The sequence below is a fragment of the Hipposideros armiger genome, unplaced genomic scaffold, assembly GCF_001890085.2.
Source record: "Hipposideros armiger isolate ML-2016 unplaced genomic scaffold, ASM189008v1 scaffold_75, whole genome shotgun sequence".
Taxonomy (NCBI): Eukaryota; Metazoa; Chordata; class Mammalia; order Chiroptera; family Hipposideridae; genus Hipposideros; species Hipposideros armiger.
Window position 1 is genome coordinate 2,440,935 of NW_017731425.1, and position 18,498 is coordinate 2,459,432.

The window sequence follows — 18,498 nt, forward strand, 5'->3', positions numbered from 1 at the left end:
CAAAGTGGCTCTGAATGCTGCACAGCCCGTTTCCATCCTCCCCAGGGGAACGATGGCAGCAGTAAGCCACTGCTTCTAACGGAAGGTACTTGATGCCCAGGGTAGGTGGGGCTGAAAAGCAGTTAACAGTGCTGGGTCCAAGAGACCCAAAGCAGGAGGTGTTCTCTGGACCGACCCAGTGACGGAGCCCAGCAGCTCTGCAGAATGGAGCTGGAGTCTTCCCAGTCATTTTGGTCAAATAGCCCACTCAGCAACTAACTCAACAGCATCTGTGTGTTACAGTAGCCCTATTGGTGGGAGCGGGGCTGCGCCGATAAAAGGGCCTTATAGACATTCTCTCTTGGAATGACAAGGAGCACACACTCCTTGTCATCGTAGCATCAGTCTGGTTCTTAGGACACTCTTGGATACCCAGAGATATCATGGAATGGGGACATTTGTGAAGGTTTGGGAATTAAATATGGAAAAGCTCTGTGACACAGGGATTCACAGTTGCAGGGTGAGATTAGTAAGGTGTAGTAATATGGATCGTGAAGGGCTCTCTGAGCTATACTTAACATGACAAATCTCTTAAGAAGTTGACCGTGTTGCCAAGGTACCACCTGACCCAGTCCTGACATGTGGTTGGGCAGCTTTTGCCAGAAATCACTTCTTTCTGCGGCCCCCCAGCTCAGGATCCTGCCCCCTCCACACGCACAATGGAGGCTCCTTGCTTTGTCAGGACCTCCCTGTAGCTTGCACAGCATCACGGAGTACCCAGGATCCCTCCTTTCTCTCTGCTGTGTCTTCTCCCTTTTTCACCGTCTGTCCTTATTTTTCTTCCTCCTTTCTGTTCTGGAAAGTGCATAGCAGCAGGAGTTGGGGTGGTGACTCTCATCTTGCCTCCCATCCTTATTTACACTAGATGCGTGACCTGGTACAAGCCTCTCCACCTCTTAGCTTTCCTCATCTAAGAAAAATGAAGTGGGTAGTGTCAGTTGAGGAAGGAGCGATGACACTGGTGATAGCTCCTACGTAGCCAGTGCCTTCTCTGAGGCAGGCATCGATTATGCTAGATGCATCATGTCTAACTCTCACAGCAGCCCCGTTATGTAGGTGTCTGTTTCAGGGTCCTCAGGACCACCCCACATTCAGAGACTCGCTAGGACTCATGGGAGTCAGCATGCAGTTTTCCTCACAGCTAAGATTTATTATGGAAGTAGTGAGGATACACAGCTGAATCCTAAGGGAGAATGACACAGTCTGGAGGAATCCACATGCCGGCTTCCTTATCCTCCCTCCTATCTGTGGAGGTGGGGGTCACACAGAGCACACTCCCCCCTCAGCAACAAAATGTGTAATGTTTCTGCCTGGGCATGCCTATATGACACTCATGTGGGCACCCTCTGCCTGGCACCTACCAGAATTCCAGACTCCCAGAAGGAAAGCCGGTGTTTAGCATAGATCATATTGTTTATACAAACAGTCTAGGCCAGCGGTTCTCAACCTGTGGGTCGCGACCCCTTTGGGGGTCGAACCACCCTTTCACAGGGGTCGCTGGGTACTCGTATGTGGGTGTATCTGCATGTGGGCCTGTAGACTGATAGAGGAACAGTGTCTCGGTTCCTAAGACCATCGAAAATATGTGTTTTCTGATGGTCTTAGGCGACCCCTGTGAAAGGTTGAGAACCGCTGGTCTAGGCACAGTTAACCACCTTTATCATTTAGGGAGTGGTGAGAACACCCCCAAAGCTGAGTTCCCAGACTCCAGGCCTTTCTAAACGAGAGACCCAGGCCTGCAATGGTAATCCTTTCTGGCATAATGTCATGCCCATTGCATGGGTAAGGAAGTGGAGGCCTCAGTCACAAACTGGGATTGGAACTCAGGCCAAGCCCGTCGCCTGGTGCCTGCTGCGTCTCTAATGTGAACTGTATCTTGCTCGTATTTCCTCTTCGCTTCCTGGGATGTGGTTAGACACGCAGTGGCCAGTCAGCGGGCCTTCTGCCCAGGAGTGTGCAGCCATGGTGGCGACGGCCTTCACGGATGTCAGCAAATGTAAGGGGTTTTCTCACAGGGCTTATGCTAGCTTTTTTCTCTTCGGGCAACCCTGTCCCGCCACCAGGCCTGAGATCCTCAAGCACGAGATGAAGGTCTTCTTTGTGAAGTACAACGACCCCATCTACGTGAAGCTGGAGAAGTTGGACATCATGATTCGCCTGGCCTCCCAGGCCAACATCGCCCAGGTCAGCAGGAGGCAGGAGCCAGAGGCACGGGCCTTGGTGTTGGCCTCTGGGCTGCTGACTCTCACTATTAACAGTTCATCTCACGAAGTGTGCTCAGCATGGGGCATGGGGCTCATAACAAATATTAAGTGATAAAGAGTCTGTTCTCCCTGTTATTATTTACCCATCCATTGAAAAGTGGTAGTTAGGTGGATATGTTAGCTAGATCAACCTAAACAAGGTTGTCCAGCCCTGCCAACTGGTCCTTCCCTGCTTGCTTCTTGGGTCACCTGACAGCTCTCTCCCTTTGACTTTCCACCTCTAGCAAAAGGCAGAATCCCATCCTTCTAGGAATCTGTGCATCCTCACTGCCCAGGGGTGTTCCAAGAGGTTGTCCCACCAGATCCCCCCAACCCCATCTTCTCTGTTTGGGCTACAGGTCTTGGCAGAGCTTAAAGAGTATGCAACAGAGGTGGATGTGGACTTTGTACGGAAGGCTGTGCGAGCCATTGGCCGCTGCGCCATCAAGGTTGAGGTGAGGCTCTGGGACTCTCTCCTCAGCTGTGGGGGAAGAAAGCTGAAACCAGGAAACCAGTTTGATTGTAGCAGAATCTGCCATCTGCTCAAGGTCCAGGAATGCCTGAGGGTCATCACCAGAGCCCCCAACGCACCCATTGTACAGATTTGGTTGGGCTCCTTCTCACTCTGTAATCTCCGTTAGGCCTTTGAGTTGTTGCAGATGAAATGAACCTGTGGTAATCACAGGTTCTCCTGCAGCTTTAGCTAAGAGGACGGGGCAGCCCCCGCTAGTGGTGGCCCTGGTAGACTTAGCTTTCACTTCATGGAGCTTTGGGGCAGGGGCTCTGCCTGTCAAACGTTCTGGCGAGTATCATGATTCGGCTGTCCATGTGCTTCTTGCTCCAAGCTCCCGAGGGCTTTCCAGACCCCCATGTCCTGGCATTTCATCCCTCCCATTCTCTGCCTATGGAGATGTTCCTTGACCACTTGAGTTGAATCTCCTTAAATGGGCTCACTGGGGGCTAGGGGATCCTGGGACAGCTGGTCATCACAGCACCTTGTGGCATTTCCCCCTTGGCATCCGTAATGGCATCCTGAGAAATTTCTTGTACAAGGGCATTAGCACAACGTGTTGGAATTGGGGGCGTGAGGAATGTCTAAGAAGAGCTTTTCTAAGTTTTTGGTCATAGGAGACCATTTTAGGAAATAAGTAGAAGTGAGGCAGGGTCGGGCTGGAACATGGTCACTCTGCCCTCAGGACTTGGCCTGGAGGAGCCCCAAGGACTCTCCCCTCTTTCAGAAGCTCTACTGGCCTTCTTAGTCTAATTCTGTCTTCCTCTGTCCCTGCCATCCCAGGGCCATCATTTTGTACTCATTCTCCCACCTGTTCTCTGGGGGACAGTGTTCTGTTCTCCCGCTGGGACAAGGAAGAAGGTGTGACTGAGCCCTTGGCCAAGGCACAGTCATCAGAGGTTCTATTGGAGATGGGTTCAGGGGCCTTGTCCACAATCTCCTCTTCCCACACAGCAATCTGCAGAGCGCTGTGTGAGCACGCTGCTTGATCTCATCCAGACCAAGGTCAACTACGTGGTTCAGGAAGCCATCGTGGTCATCAAGGACATCTTCCGCAAGTACCCCAACAAGTACGTGCCCGCCCCTCCTGGCGAGGGTGATGTGGCTCTGCTGGGGATGGGGGTGGTGGGGAGGAAAAGCAAGGAGGAGCCTTTTGCCTCTTCTCTGCCACAAACAGTTTCTCAAAAGAAACCCTTTGTTTCTTCCTACTTCTCCTGAGCTGTTCCTCCTCTGCTCCACAGACCAAAACAAGAACTAAAATGTAACAGATAAAACTCAAATCCCATTACTCACCGCCCTGGCCCTCTTGAGGTTTTTCGGGGCATCTGCCTGTCTCTCTTAGCCCCTGCCGGGCCTCCCCTGAGTTGCCCAGGCTCCTTCAGTGCTCATGTGTCGGCCGTGTGCTGGTCTCCAGGTATGAGAGTGTGATTGCCACACTGTGTGAGAACCTGGACTCCCTGGATGAGCCCGAGGCCCGGGCTGCCATGATCTGGATTGTGGGCGAGTACGCCGAGCGGATTGACAATGCCGATGAGCTGCTGGAGAGCTTCCTTGAGGGCTTCCATGATGAGAGCACCCAGGTGAGCCGTCGAGTGGGCCGGCTCAGGCCAGGGTGTGGGTCTTCACCACTGTGGTCCATCTCCCCTCAGCCAGCAGGCCTCAGGGCCCTGCCCCTCCTAATATTGCGGTGATGGTGTGGACAGTAAGTGATGTATGGGTGACAGGTGTGGCCCCTTTTCTTCCCACACCACAGTACCTAAGGGGACATGTGAGGATGGCCTCTGATGGTGTGCCCTGAAGGCAGACAAAACTTTCTGGTTTGGTTTTTGTATTTATCGTTGGATAGATAATACATTGACTTGGTTCAAAATTGAAAAGATACAAAAGGATCCATGTAGTGAAAATTCTCTTTCCCACCACTTTCCTGGCTACCAGTTCTCCGAGAGATCACCAGCGTTATTTATTTGTTTCTTGGGAATATTTTCAGAGAGAGTTTAGAAATACACCAGCAGGTATACACAAACCTCTATACATGTAAACATACACACACACAGTCGATTCTTATTTGTGGTTCTTAGGTTCTGTAAAGTCACTGAATTAGCAAGTAAACCATTGCTCCTAGGAGAAATAGAGTTGGATTCCTACAAGCCTCTGGTCCCAACATTTTTGTCTACTGGTCAATAATACATAGCCTTGTTTTACTTGTGTTTCTGTTTAAAAACACCTTTTTTTAGCATACATTATCGATTCATTAACATTGAACTCATGGCCAACAGCACTCTAACTCATGCCTAAGCAAAGCTTACCTAGCAGGCATTCTCTCCGTAAGGCTCATCACAGACTTCTTGCACTTAGGAACACTACACAGCACTTCAGCACTACACTTGGGGGCCATTTTAAGCAGAAATCACCCACAAAAAGCACCAAAATGTGAAAGACGTGGCACTAAGTAGACTGTGAAATGGACACTTGCTTACAATGTGAGAATAAAAAGGTAGAGTGTCGCCTCTTTGACCTCAGCTGGGAATGTATACATCAGGTAACTCAGATTTTGCACTGCCCTGCACATGTCTGTGAATGACCGGGAAAGCACCCATGAGCATTGATATTGGAGTTACAAGTAAATTTTAGCAAGTAGGCAAATTTGTGAATATGGACTGTACAAATAACAAGGATTAACTGTATACATATTTCCCTTATTTATTTTTTAGTTTTTTATTTATTTATTTTTTTAGCTGAGCCATCCTGCCACCTGTTGGCAGATCAGCGGCAACTTAGCTCGGGCTGGGACTCGAACCACTGTTGCTCAGAGCTCACTCTCTTGAGCGAGCTTTTAACCAACTGAGCCACTCGGCCGGCCCCCTCATTTATTTTTAAACACTACTGATAGCATACTATACAAATTCAAATTGTTCAGCACCTTGCCTTTTTCCCTTAAATATATATCTAAAGACCCTGCTGTTATTAATTGCTGCCTGGGGTGGGGAAACAAATCCAGGCTTCTCTCTTGGGTTATCTTGGAGCGAGTTCAATGCACCAAGCCCATTTCCTCGTCTCTGGCACAGGGCTCCTGCAAAGCTTATTGGGTGATGTGGGTAAACTGCCCACTAGAGTGCTCAGCAAACAGTAGCTGTAGGTAGTGATGTTTTAATTAACTGGCCTGCTCCCTTTGCCTCCTGGGTTGACAGCACACTTCAAAGCTTTTATAAGAATACTTGTCTAATGCTTAGCAGTTGTTTGGGGAACTTATTTCGGATTGTCTCTTTGAGCCTCCTAGGTTCCTAGGCCTCTCAGAGGGATGGGAAACTCAGAAAGGGTGGTAGGTCAGCCCAGCCTGCGTCTGGCCCCTGTGTGGGTGGAGAGGCAGCAGCATCATTGCAGGGAGGTGGGAGGAGCTGAGCTCGTGGCCAGAGTCCCAGACGACAGCGTAGCAGACCAGACAGTGATGGATGATTCCAAGCAGCCAGCTGACCTGGGTTGGGAAGAACTTGGTAGAGTCCCTGTGTGGTGGCCCTGCTGATATTGACAACGATGAATTACAGCTTTTGTGCATAGAATACACAATAGAATCTTTGTTTGTTGTCTTATTGACTTTTCCACTAACCCTGTGAGATATTATACCCATTTTATAGATGGGAAACACTCAGAGAAGTTAAATGACTTGTCCAGGATCACCCAGCTGGGAAGTGATAGAACCAGAGTCCAAATGAGGTGTGATCTAACTCTAGCTCCAAGTCAGCTGCCATAAGTTGCCTTTGTTTTGTTTTGTTTTTTAACTTTATTGGGGAACAGTATGTTTTCCCCAGGACCCATCAGCTCCAAGTCAAGTTGTTGTCCTTCAGTCTTAGTTATGGAGGGCCCAGCTCAGGTCCAAGTCCAGTCACCGTTTTCAATCTAGTGGCGGGGGGGAAGTGGGCTGCGGTCCACCATCCCATGCGGGAGTCGAATCAGCAACCCTGTTGTTATGAGCACATGCTGTAACTAACTGAGCCACTGGCCACCCCATAAATTGCCATTTTCAAAGCTCACAAGAACCTCCGAAGTAGGGCACACCTCTCTCCCGCCAACTAAGGGTAAATGGCTTTCTCTATGTCATCCAGCCAGGTGGGCTAGAGCCAAGGGGCTAGAGCCAGGACTAGAAGCCAGTCCCTGGGCTGCCCCCTGCCTTGGAAATAGCCAGCCCACTGCTCCTCTGCCATTGGCCCAGGTGTAACCAAATCACAAGGACTCTGCATCGCCCGTTCCCAGAAATAGACCGCCTCCCCCTCTATCCTGCCTCCTGGTGTCATTTCACCCTGTACACCACAGTAATTAAGCCCTTTGTTTCTGTAAGTGCCCTCTTGCTGGACAGGCCCAGGATGTGCTGCCAGTTCTACTCCCGCCCTCTTGCTGCAGGCCTGTCCCTGGCTCAGGATCCTCAGGCTGCCCTCTTTTCCCAGGACTGGCAAAAATGAGATGTGGCTAAGGAAGGACTGTGTGCTGAGGATTGTTCTTTCAGAAGTTTTTTCAGTCAGCAGGTTTTCCTTAAGTGCCTGCTACACGCTGTACTAGACTGAGGACTAACCAGAGATACAGCTGTGACAGACATGATCTGCCCTCAGGGGGCTCTCTCCACAGGACAGCCCAGGGTCTGGAAAGCATTTCCAATACAGTGGGGGCTACAGTGTTGATGGGAGTGGGGGGGGGAGGTGCAGGAGGCTACAGAAGCGTCGTGGGGACTGGGGTCAGCATGAGTTCCAAGGGGTAAGGAGGTATTGACCAGGCTGAGGTCAGCAGGAGGCATGCTCAGGAGAAGGCAGCAGCCAGGTAGGAGGTAGAGGCTGAGAGAGGCCTGGGCAGGGCCTTCTGGTAGAAGCACTGCTCCTCAACAACAGGCAGTCCCCGGGCCTCACTAGCACCATCTCCACTTGATGACATATGGTCCGTTTAAGAAGCATACTAGCCATATGTGTTGCCTTTTTAAGCTGTGAGCTCCTTGAGCCACTGTGTGACCCGGAGCCCTGACAGGTTTCTGCGACCCTAGGACTGGGCAGCAGCCCCTGGCCTGCCCAGGGTTCCCAAGTGGTACAGTGGCCAGCTCCTTCCTGAGTGGTAATGCCAAGGTCTAGGCCACTCAGCGCTACCAACACCCCCTGCTGGCTGTAGTCTGTGTTCCATGACCACTCCCAAACCTAGGAAAGCTGTTCTCTTCTGGGGCCTTTGAACGCTCTTTTTCCTCTTTGAGGCCCTCATTTGGTTTCCTTCTATCCCCACCTGAAGCCCACACTTCTTCCTCGTCATCTGTCTTACCGCAGGTCCAGCTGCAGCTGCTGACAGCTATTGTGAAACTGTTTCTGAAGAAGCCGACAGAGACCCAGGAGCTGGTGCAGCAGGTCCTCAGCTTGGCCACTCAGGTGGGTGCCGCAGCCTCCCTGCTGTGTCCAGCACAACTCTTGCTCCACAAGGGGCGTTTCAGCCGAAGGAGCCAGACCTGAGTGGTCATGTCCCTAAGAATGCCACTATTGTGGGTTTGGCCCCAGCGTAATCCAGATTGCCTGCTCAGGGAGCTCAGTCATTAACAAATCAAGATGGAATGGGGTCAGGTGGTCAAGTTGAGACAGACTGTAAATGAGAGAGGAGGGGGACGTCTGTAGAACCAGGCAGTTTATATGAGGGCAGGGAGGGCAGACTTCCCATGGAGGGGAATGGAGACGGGAGTGGGCATGACCTGTTCAGTGAGCTAGAGTGGAAGAGGATCTGGGAGGCCATGTGCATTTAAGCTTCTCCTTCCCCTTCCCTTTCCCCTCACCCGGTTGCTCTGCTCTGAGTTTCATGGGCCTCTCATCACCCCCAATAAGGACTCAGATAACCCGGACCTGCGGGACCGTGGCTACATCTACTGGCGCCTGCTCTCCACCGACCCAGTGGCTGCCAAGGAGGTGGTGTTGGCCGAGAAGCCGCTCATCTCTGAAGAGACGGACCTCATCGAGCCCACGCTGCTGGATGAGCTCATCTGCTACATCGGCACGCTGGCCTCTGTCTACCACAAGCCGCCCAGCGCCTTTGTGGAGGGGGGCCGGGGTGTGGTGCACAAGAGCCTGCCGCCCCGCACCGCCTCGTGAGTGAAGTGGGCCAGTCGCCGGGCTGAGCCTCCCCACCTGGTTCCTCAGTTCAGTAGCCCAGGAGCTCAGGCCTGAAGTGATGTTCCCTGGCAACACCTGAGTCTGAGAAAAACGACAATTCTAGAGACCCTTTATTGAATGGTTACTACACACCAGGTGTTGATGAGGTGACCTCATTTGAGCCTTATACAGCTCTTAGAGATGTCCCCATTTAACAGATGAGGACAGTAGGCAGAGAGTGCCTGGTGCAGCATCCCACAGCCAGCAGAGCTGGGCTCAGACCTGATTCTGATTCCAGAGCCCCATTCTCGCTTTCCTCCTCTGCCGCTCCCAGGGGGTTGGTTTGGCTTGGTGGCCCTGTCTTCTGGGAACTGGCATCCAGTCTTCTCTTTAGAGTGGGCTAAGTGGTGGGAATACAGATGTTCCCTCCCTTTACATTTCCCCGTGAAACTGGATCTCTTGGAGAACCAGAACAATGAATAGAAGTGGGAAGAAGGAGGAAGAGGGGACATGTAACAGCCCCTTCTGGGACAGTGAGGAGACCCAGGTGCATGTCTTAGGGCAGGATCATGGAGACTGGGGACTGAACTCCTTCAGACAGCCCGACCCGCTACCCTGCTGACCCTCTTCTGTCTGTGTCTTTGAAGGAGTGAGAGCACGGAGAGCCCTGAGACAGCCCCTCCCGGAGCACCCTCTGGCGAGCAACCGGATGTCATCCCCACCCAGGGTGATCTGCTGGGTGACCTCCTCAACCTGGACCTTGGACCTCCGGTGAGCGGCCCACCCCTGGCTACCTCTTCGGTGCAGATGGGAGCTGTGGACCTTCTTGGTGGTGGCCTTGACAGCCTGGTACGTCCCGGGAACCCCTCTTTAGAGGAGCAATCATTGAATGCCTTTTCTGTGCCAGGCACCAACCAGGTACCTCTGCCTGCGAAGGTGATCATGTAGCTCCCTACTTATAGGTGAGAAAACAGGCTTACAGAGGTCAGGTGCCCTTCCCTCCAAGGGAGCACAGCTAGCTGCTAAATGGCAGACACAGGACTTAGCTCTTTGCCAGGCCTCTGAGCCCCAAGAGATTTGGGCCAGTGTAGGGCCGGGCGTAGCCCCTTCCCCCAAGTCTGACCCTATAGGCACCTTGGCCATAAGGCTGGAGGAACCAGACCTGTGTTTTCTCACCCCCATACCCTACACCAGCTGGGGACAGCAGCCCAGCAGGCCTGAGCGAGGCCCATGAGATGGCAGAGTCAGTCCTCCTCCCCTGTAGAAGGGGTGGTGAGACTGGCCCGGGTCTCTCCCTGGAACATCTTCAGGCAGCTGATAGAGTCAGGTAGAGGGGGCAACAGAGCCTCTGTCACTTGGCCGTGCCTGGCTCAAGTCCCCAAGGCTGTGGCACAGAAAAGGGTAGGAAGGGCCATGGCTCAGGATGTGGGTGGTGGAGTAAAGCCCGGGGGTAGTGCCCTTCATACAGACGATCTGGGCCCCTCCTAGGCCCAGCACAGCCTTGCACCAGATTCATCTCGGATAGGGCAGCAGTAACTAATTCTCTCTCTTTCTCTCTCTGTCTCTCTCTCCCCCTCTCATCTCTCTTTGTGTCCTCCTTCCTGGCTTTTCTCTGTGCATGTGGCTGCCCGTTCTCTTCACCTTGCCTGCTTCTGCTTGGAGATGGGGGATGAGCCTGAAGGGGTATGGTTCAACCCTTGTGTCACCAAGCCTTTGTCCCTGCTCCTCCTGAGAGCACTGGCCCAGCATTCCAAGGGTCAGATGATGTCAAAGCAGTCTGTCCCTGCTGAGCCCTGGCCTTCTGCCCAGTGTCCTGGCAGCCTCTGCTTTGACCGTCTGGTGTCTAGCTGCCATTGGGCCTCCATACCCATGAATTCCTCGCCCCATCCTCACTACCCTGTGACAAAGTTGCCTTGTCACCCTGGGGATCGCCGGCCCTCTCTGTCCCTACGGCCCCTCTCTGACATCCTGGAGGGCACACTCCATCTGCTTCGCACAGTCCCATCATAGCAGTGTGTCTTGGGCACACTTTTTATCTGTGGGCTGAGTGTTAGTTTGTGAGTGTTCCCAGCCCTTTCCCAGAGGTCACCCGTAAGTCTCGAGGCTTACAGGGTATGGGAGGGCTCAGCCTCTCTTCTCTACCCACCTTACTCTGTCTTGTCTCTGCAACTTAGAGTTGATGTGACGGCAGCCCTGTGGGTCCCCTATTTTCTAAAGAGCTAGGTGGCTGTGCTCATCCCGGGCCCCTGTTGTTCCTGCATTGGATGCCTGCCTCTAACCACTTGTCTTTCCTTCTAGATCGGGGGCCCCAACTTTGTGACTCCCCCAGCAGCAGCAGTACCAGCCAACCTAGGAGCACCTATGGGCAGTGGCCTGAGTGACCTCTTTGACTTGACCAGTGGCGTGGGCACCCTGTCAGGATCATATGTGGCCCCCAAAGCAGTAAGGACTACCTCTCCTCTCATGGCAAGAGCAAAGAGAAATTAGAGATTGATGTATGGGCTCCTTAAATTCTGCAGAATTGGCTCAGGCCAGCGAAGATGAGCTCCCGGAGCAGCGGTTTGCCATCACGATGCTGCGGGCAGCCGGGGGCTATGGGAGCACAGGGAAAAGATGCTAAGTCAGGCATGGGCAGGGCGCTGGGGAAGGCGTCCCAAAGGGAAGCTGGATCTCAGGCCTGCAGACCAAGCCAGAATTAGCTAGGCTAAAGTGGGGAGTGGGCTCCAGGCTGAGATAACAGCTTGTGGAAAGGCCTGGAGGTGAGGGAGAGAGAGCCCAGCACCTTCCAGGGAACGGGCAAAAGTCCCATCTAGTTGGAGTCGTGCTGACTCAATGCCCCTTTTGATAGTAGATGTCTTATAATGCCCCCTTTCTCTTCTATCCTTAAATGAGATCTGTGGACTGTGTACCTACCTACACATATAATTTCAAAATTAATGAAAAGATGTTCCCACTGCATAGAAGAGACATAAAAGGAAAGGAATAAAATTATGTATTTCAGTGTTGTGAAGGCTTGGGCATGCCCACCCCAGAAGATGCCCTCACCAGGCATCACAGAGCTGCCAGTAATATAAAGCCTGGAACTGGCCCTCGGGCAGGTGGCCCTCAGGAAGCTGTGTGTTCATTTGAGGTCAGGAGAAGTCAGGGCAGGCTTCCTGGAAGAGGAGTCATTGACAGCATGGGCAGGACTTCCCCCACTACCTTAGTCATAGGACATTCAGGATGTGGCTGCTCTTTCTTAGAATCAGTAGGTATGTTGTCTCCGTTTTCCTAAGGGCATTGTGACTACCTAGAATTATTTCTCCCGTGTGTATTTCCCCACCCCATCTGTGGGGATAAATACATTCTCCAAACTTCCTGGTCAAGGGGGATGAGGTTCTCTGTGTACAAGAACTTGGAGTTCCTCAAGCATTTGGACCAGTGGGTAGTGACAGCTCATTGGCTCCTCCAGTAAATAAGTGTTCAGGGTTAGTTCTGTTAGGACCTGTGCTAGGTTCCATGAACCCACAGTGACTATCCTCAGCAGTCAGGCACGGTGACAGAAAGATAGCCAGTTCTGTAGGAACCTGGGCAAGGAGGCCTGATGGAGAGGCGGGGCACAGGGGAGCCACCTTACAGGAGCCCTCTGAGCGCTGTTCATGCCAAGTCATAGCTGAGAACTAAAGCCATGTGCCTCTGTCCTCACAGATTTGTCCAGGAGAAGCAAAGGATGACCAGGGTTAGCACGTATGGTGGGGGTGGGGGTGGGCATGGGGAAGCACTTTCCAAACAGAAGGAATAGTGTGTGTGGGTACCAAAGAAGCAGGTGCCAGCAGAGCCTGGGGAGAGCAGAGCACTAGGTGATAGAAGCTATGGGCAGTGGAAGCCATTGCAGGGTTGGAGTGGTTTTATAAGGTACCATGATCAAATTTGCATTTTAAAAGATGACTTTAACTGCTGTGGAAATTGGGGAGAGAGGAACTGGGGCAGCCACATGGCAGCCGCCATCTTAACCTGGTGAACTCCGATGGCAGCTCAGGCACAGGTGGTGCCCGTAGCGAGGAAAGAAGCGGAGGATCTGGCAGCAGATTGGAGGAAGTAGCATTGACAGGACCGGCCGCAGGATGGTGGAAGGGGGTCACGGTGGGCTGAGGACTGCTGCCCAGAGAGCTCTGAGGCTCCTGGTATTAGCAGTTTGAGAGATGGTAGGACATTTGCTGACACAGGGCACCATGGGGAAGTTGTCGAAGAGGGCCTGAGCCTTTTGCCGTTCCGTTCCGTGGGCTGAGTAAGTAGCAGCCTGAGAGGCATTTGCATGTCCACAGGATGACGCCAGCAGATGTCCTTCATGGGCAGGGTTTTCATTCAAGCTGTTTGCTCAGCAAACACTCCCTGAATACCACCAGGGAAGGAGCCTGGGGGTGGGTTTCCCTGAAGAGGCAGCTCTTAAGCTGAGACTCAGACGACAAGGGCAGCCAAACAGCAGGGGGCCTGCCAGGCAAGGGGTCCTCTTAGGTACTGCCCTTGGTCAGACCGGTTTCTACAATTGAAGGCCAGCCCTGTTTTGTTCTGGGGAGGACAGTCTGTGACAGCCAGGGAGGCCTTAGGCTCTGGCTGAGGCCCAGGATGGCCTTGGAGTCTCGACTCCTTGGCTCGTGTGTCCTCACTTTCCTCAGCCCTGCATCCTCAGTGCTCCTTCTTTGATCTCTGAAGACTTGGGTCAGCCCTTGGGCACACCAAGCACCTCCATACCAGAGCTGCTACAGTCCTCAGGCACACCATGCTGGTGGCTCTGGGTGGGCCACGCAGGGTCATTCTCATCCCAGGATACACATGGTCATCCCCTGGTGATAAAGGCAGGTGTGGTCAATCTTGGAGGCACCTTCAGGAGAGAAAGAGAGAGAGAGAGAGAGAGCGTGCGCACGCGCTGCTGAGTTTTGGGGCTGTGGCAAACACCAGTGCACCACCACCCCCTTTTCTTCCCTGCAGGTCTGGCTCCCAGCCATGAAGGCCAAGGGGTTGGAGATCTCGGGCACCTTCACTCGCCAGGTGGGCTCCATCTCCATGGACCTGCAGCTGACCAACAAGGCCCTGCAGGTCATGACCGACTTTGCCATCCAGTTCAACCGCAACAGGTGAGCTCCCTGAGGCCAGCCTGCCGAGAGCCCATGCTGGGGACACAGGCAGGGGCTGAGGGTTACCAGGGGCCTGGTGCCTCTTTTCTGGTGAAGGTGGGTATGCCTCACGATCACAAATCAGGCCAAAATTCTCTAAACCAGTGACCTCTTGATATGGACTCCAGAGGACCAGGCCGAGGGGTAGGGCATCTCCCCTTTTTTCGCCTTTTTCCACTGCCCAAAGGGGTGTTTTACTGACAAAATCCCCAGCTTTAGCCTAGGAGCCTGTCTTTGACAACACCCCACATAACAGGAGCTTGGAGCCTCCTTTCCAGGCCTGAATTCCTTCCAGCTCTAAGAGGCTGATGGGGAGTGGGCCTGCCTCCCAGCAAAGGATTAAACTGTCAGACAGGGCCGCTAGGAGTGGTGGCTGCCCCAGGCTCCTCACCCCCATCAGGTCCCCTGCACTGGGGGTCAGTGGAGAAGGTCTCCCGTCTGGCACCATCAGGGTCTTCATGGACCAGGCCAGCTAGGCTAGGCAGGGCTCTCTGGGGAACCCAAGCAGCCTCTCCTGATGATTCTTCTTCCTGAGCAGCTCTAGTGATGAGCAAACTGAGCCTCTAAGAAGTTGACTGAAGGGGCTGCTTCCTCAGGGAGAGCCTGCAGGCCAGTAGGTCCTGACCCTCTGTCAGACCAGGGAGGGTGGCAGCTGCTCTACCACTTACCCTCAGGTGACCCTAGAGGCCACAGAAACAGTCCAGGCTCCAAGAGGCGGTCCCAGCAATCATTCATAACAAACTTACAGTGTGTCGAAAACTGCTTAAGTTCTATGCCCTGTGCCAAAGGCTTTTGGAGTATTTTTTTCACTTGAGCCACCTGACAGCCCAGTGAGGTTAATGCCATTACTCCCCTTTTAGTAAGTAATGACAACTGCTCTCAGAGAGGTCACACAGCAGGCAGTGGTGGAGCTCCCAGGAAAACCTGGAGCCCTGGGCCACTGCAAGGGCCCGGGGTTCCCCATGTTGTCTCCTATTGTGTCCCAGGCAGACCTGATTGCCATCGTGAGCAAAGCCCAGCCGGGGAGCAGCTAAGCTCTGGATCTCAGCAGTGCCCCTCACCCTGAAGGGACTGGGCATGGGCCTCCCCTCCCTGAGTCTTTGTGTCCTGGACAATGGGAGACTATACCTGTCACCCTCTCTATGAGGACAGGAGTTGGTATAATATCAAGTGCTCATCTTGAGCACACAGAGTGCCCAGTTCATTGTCCCATTCAATACTGTGGCCTGTGGCTGGGGTGTCTCTCACACTCATGGGGATCCCCCTGATTTGTTCACATGCTGCTTTATCAAGAGGAAGGGCTTTTCTGAATATCTCTGGCCACCGTGTGACCCGGCCATTTCTGACCCAGAAAGTAAAACTCTGCATGTTACTTGGGAAGGTCAGATCCCTCCTGGGAGATGGGAATTGGCAACAGTGACTTGGGCATTCACAGAGTTTTCAAGTTAGAAACAGCTTATAGGCCCCTGGTATCAGATGGAGCTCCTTGAGGGCAGGATGGGGCAAAGCTGTGCTTATTGGATCGCCCAGTGCCTAGCCCAGCGGAGAAAGAAGAGCAGAGATGGGCTTCAGGCCTGCAGCCAGCCTGAGATCCCCCCACACCCCCACCCCAGTCCTCGTGGCCATTGAGGGTAGAGGGTGCAGGTCAGGAGCTTGTCCTTTTGGACTGGGCTTGGGCCTGAGGTGAGGCCGCTTGCTGGAGACGCTTCTTGCCAACCACGGCCCCAGCTCCAGAGCCTGAGGAGCCCACCATATCAGCACCTGCTCCCCCTGTCATCCCTGTGGGGGCTTCTCTCTCCCCAGCTTTGGCCTGGCCCCCGCCGCCCCCCTCCAGGTCCACGCACCGCTCAGCCCCAACCAGACTGTGGACATCTCTCTGCCTCTCAACACGGTGGGCTCGGTCATGAAGATGGAGCCTCTAAACAACCTCCAGGTGTGTTCCGGGCAGGCCCAAACACCCCAGTCCTTACCCACCCACCCTCGGGGAGGAGTCTGGTGGGAAGAAATGGGCCTGGCCTTTGTTGGCAAAGGGCTGCATCTGTGGAGTTGTGCTCTTGGCCACAGATGTGACAAGGAGGCCCGGTCAGAGGGGACGAAAGGGCATGGTCCCCAGGGAAGGCATGTGAGAGAATCTGCTCAGGTGGGGGCACAGGGAACGGGCCCTTTCCTAAGGCCTCAGAGGTGGGTCAAGCATCACGAACCAACGTGGGGACCGTTCCTAGGTGGCTGTGAAGAACAACATCGATGTCTTCTACTTCAGCACCTTGTACCCGCTGCACATCCTCTTTGTGGAGGACGGGAAGATGGGTGAGTCATGAGGGCACCCCTGGCGTCCCTAGAATGGTGGATTGGCTGCCCTACAACCGAGTCCCTGAGTCACCAGCTCCTCTGCAGAGCCTGGTGTGAGGGGCACACCTCCATCATGGCCCTCAGGGTCTTATCATGCCATCTGGGGCCCCCCAGGGAAGTCGTGCCACGCAAGAGCTGTCTCACTCCTGGGTTCTCCTGCTCTGCCCCTCAGCCTTGCCTACGGGCTCTAGATAGTCATCCCACCGGCTCCCCGAGGCAGGGAGCCCAGGCATGCCTCACCCCTGACGGCCAGCTCCTGTGCCCTCACTTGAACCCCTGAGAAGACTCCTCCCAGGGCCCAGAGGGCTTACTCCCAGCCTGGCGCTGCGTGGAGATCTTTGCGCCCCTCATCACTCAGTCAGCACAGAAGCCCATAATGCAGGCTGACTAATGAGTAGGCTGCTCAGGGCCAGAGTAGGGGGAGGGTATATGTGGGTGCTAGGGAAGAGGGAACTCAGGCCCAGAAGCAGAAAGCCCAGAGTCTGTTGGGAACTGCATCAGTGGCCACCTTCACAGAGCCGCGGGTTTGCTCAGGGAGGCAGGAGGGGCTGTGCAGAGCTAGTGCCTGTCCTCAGCATCAAGGCAGACCTGTTTCATGCCGAGTCTTATTGAGCGGGGCCACACGTTTATCAGAATTCCGGGGCCGGCCGAGTGGCTCAGTTGGTTAAGAGCTCGCTCAAGAGTTTGAGCTCTGAGCAACAGCAGTTCGATGCCCGACCTGAGCTGAGCTGCCGCTAAGCTGCCAATAGGTAGCAGGATGGCTCAGCTAAAAAAAAAAAAGAAAGAAAAAGAAAAAAAGAATGCCGGCTCCTCTTCCTCTTCCCCCCAGACCGGCAGATGTTCCTGGCCACATGGAAGGACATTCCCAATGAGAACGAAGCCCAGTTCCAGATCAGAGATTGCCCCCTCAACGCAGGTAGGACACCTGAACACCATCCCCACCTCCCCGCCTCGCCTGTACCCCAGGCCCTCCCCCATTGCTGACTCAGGGGCCTTCTGACCCCCAGAGGCCGCGAGCAGCAGGCTGCAGAGCAGCAACATCTTCACAGTCGCCAAGAGGAACGTGGAGGGTCAGGACATGCTCTACCAGTCCCTGAAGCTGACCAACGGCATCTGGGTGCTGGCAGAGCTGCGCGTCCAGCCAGGCAACCCCAGCCTCACGGTGAGGGCCCCTGCTCCTGCCCTGCCAGCCCTGGGGCCTCTGCCTCCCTGTCCCGGGGAGCCTGTCCTGTCCCGCCTTCCTCCCAGGCCAGACACTCTAGCCCAGCTAGGCGGGGGTCTCTTTAAGCCTGGTGTAAATAAGCATCAAAATTCTGTCCCTGGAAAGGACCTTAGAAAGCTTTCAACTCAATCCCATCAAGTCACCCAGGTAAGGCACCAATCTGGGTCTCAGAATTAAGAGTTGAACTAGAAGACTCTAAAATTGGGCCCTGTGAGGCGGCACAGTTGGCCCGAGGCCTGCCTAACTGCAGAGGGGCACTGCTGGGCCCAGTCCCTGACCCTCCTGCTTCTGCCTGCCTGAAGGCCCACCTGGGAGGACAGTGCTTCCAAGCAGCTTGTCCTTCCCACCCTTGGAGTCAGACCCCGGTCAGGACATGGCTTCCATGTAGTGCATGGTTGTCCTGGAGGCCAAGCTACTGTCCCAGGCCCAGAGAGCACCAGGCGGCTTTGCTTCTGCCCTGCACCCAGGTCTCTGGCAGGCATGCCCACCCCAATCCCCCCGAGATGTTACTCCCTGGGCCCCACTGGCAGTGATGGCTCTGTGGTTGGGCTGGGGCTGCTGCAGTGGCTTCGGTGGTGGTAATTTCCGTCTCCCTGTGTTTGGTTGCTGCATGTCCACCTTCCCTGCTGGTGCCCGTGGTGCAGGACTTGGAGGTTAGCGGATTGCTTTTCTCTTCCTTTTTCCCCTTATCCTCCCCAGCCACACCTCAAACACCCCGTCTCCTGGCTTGGCTCCAGTGCACCTCCGGTTCTCCTGGCCTTTCCTCACCCTGTTGCTCCTGAAGCCAGGCAGACAATGTGTGTAGGCTGCAGGCAAGAGGGCATGCTGCCCTCTGCTGACACCCCAGCGCTTCCCAACCAGGTGGCCCCAGTCAAGCTGA

At 54.1% G+C, this 18,498-nt stretch overlaps 1 protein-coding gene across 6 annotated transcripts in view; it reads left to right on the forward strand.

Annotated features, from left to right (window-relative positions):
- The window catches only part of AP1B1 (adaptor related protein complex 1 subunit beta 1), a 49,060-nt gene that overhangs the window by 28,673 nt on the left and 1,889 nt on the right, over positions 1-18,498 (forward strand). Inside the window, exons 8-22 of one of the 6 annotated variants that reach the window (XM_019643120.1) lie at positions 2,103-2,223; positions 2,642-2,737; positions 3,748-3,863; positions 4,208-4,373; positions 8,088-8,186; positions 8,631-8,890; positions 9,542-9,743; positions 10,557-10,577; positions 11,193-11,336; positions 13,863-14,008; positions 15,851-15,980; positions 16,270-16,354; positions 17,226-17,312; positions 17,404-17,558; positions 18,263-18,271. In XM_019643120.1, coding sequence (XP_019498665.1) covers positions 2,103-2,223; positions 2,642-2,737; positions 3,748-3,863; positions 4,208-4,373; positions 8,088-8,186; positions 8,631-8,890; positions 9,542-9,743; positions 10,557-10,577; positions 11,193-11,336; positions 13,863-14,008; positions 15,851-15,980; positions 16,270-16,354; positions 17,226-17,312; positions 17,404-17,558; positions 18,263-18,271 — 1,837 coding nt within the window. The remainder of the gene's footprint in view (positions 1-2,102; positions 2,224-2,641; positions 2,738-3,747; positions 3,864-4,207; positions 4,374-8,087; positions 8,187-8,630; positions 8,891-9,541; positions 9,744-10,556; positions 10,578-11,192; positions 11,337-13,862; positions 14,009-15,850; positions 15,981-16,269; positions 16,355-17,225; positions 17,313-17,403; positions 17,559-18,262; positions 18,272-18,498) is intronic. The other 5 variants (XM_019643124.1, XM_019643121.1, XM_019643122.1 and 2 more) reach the window with 5 other exon arrangements.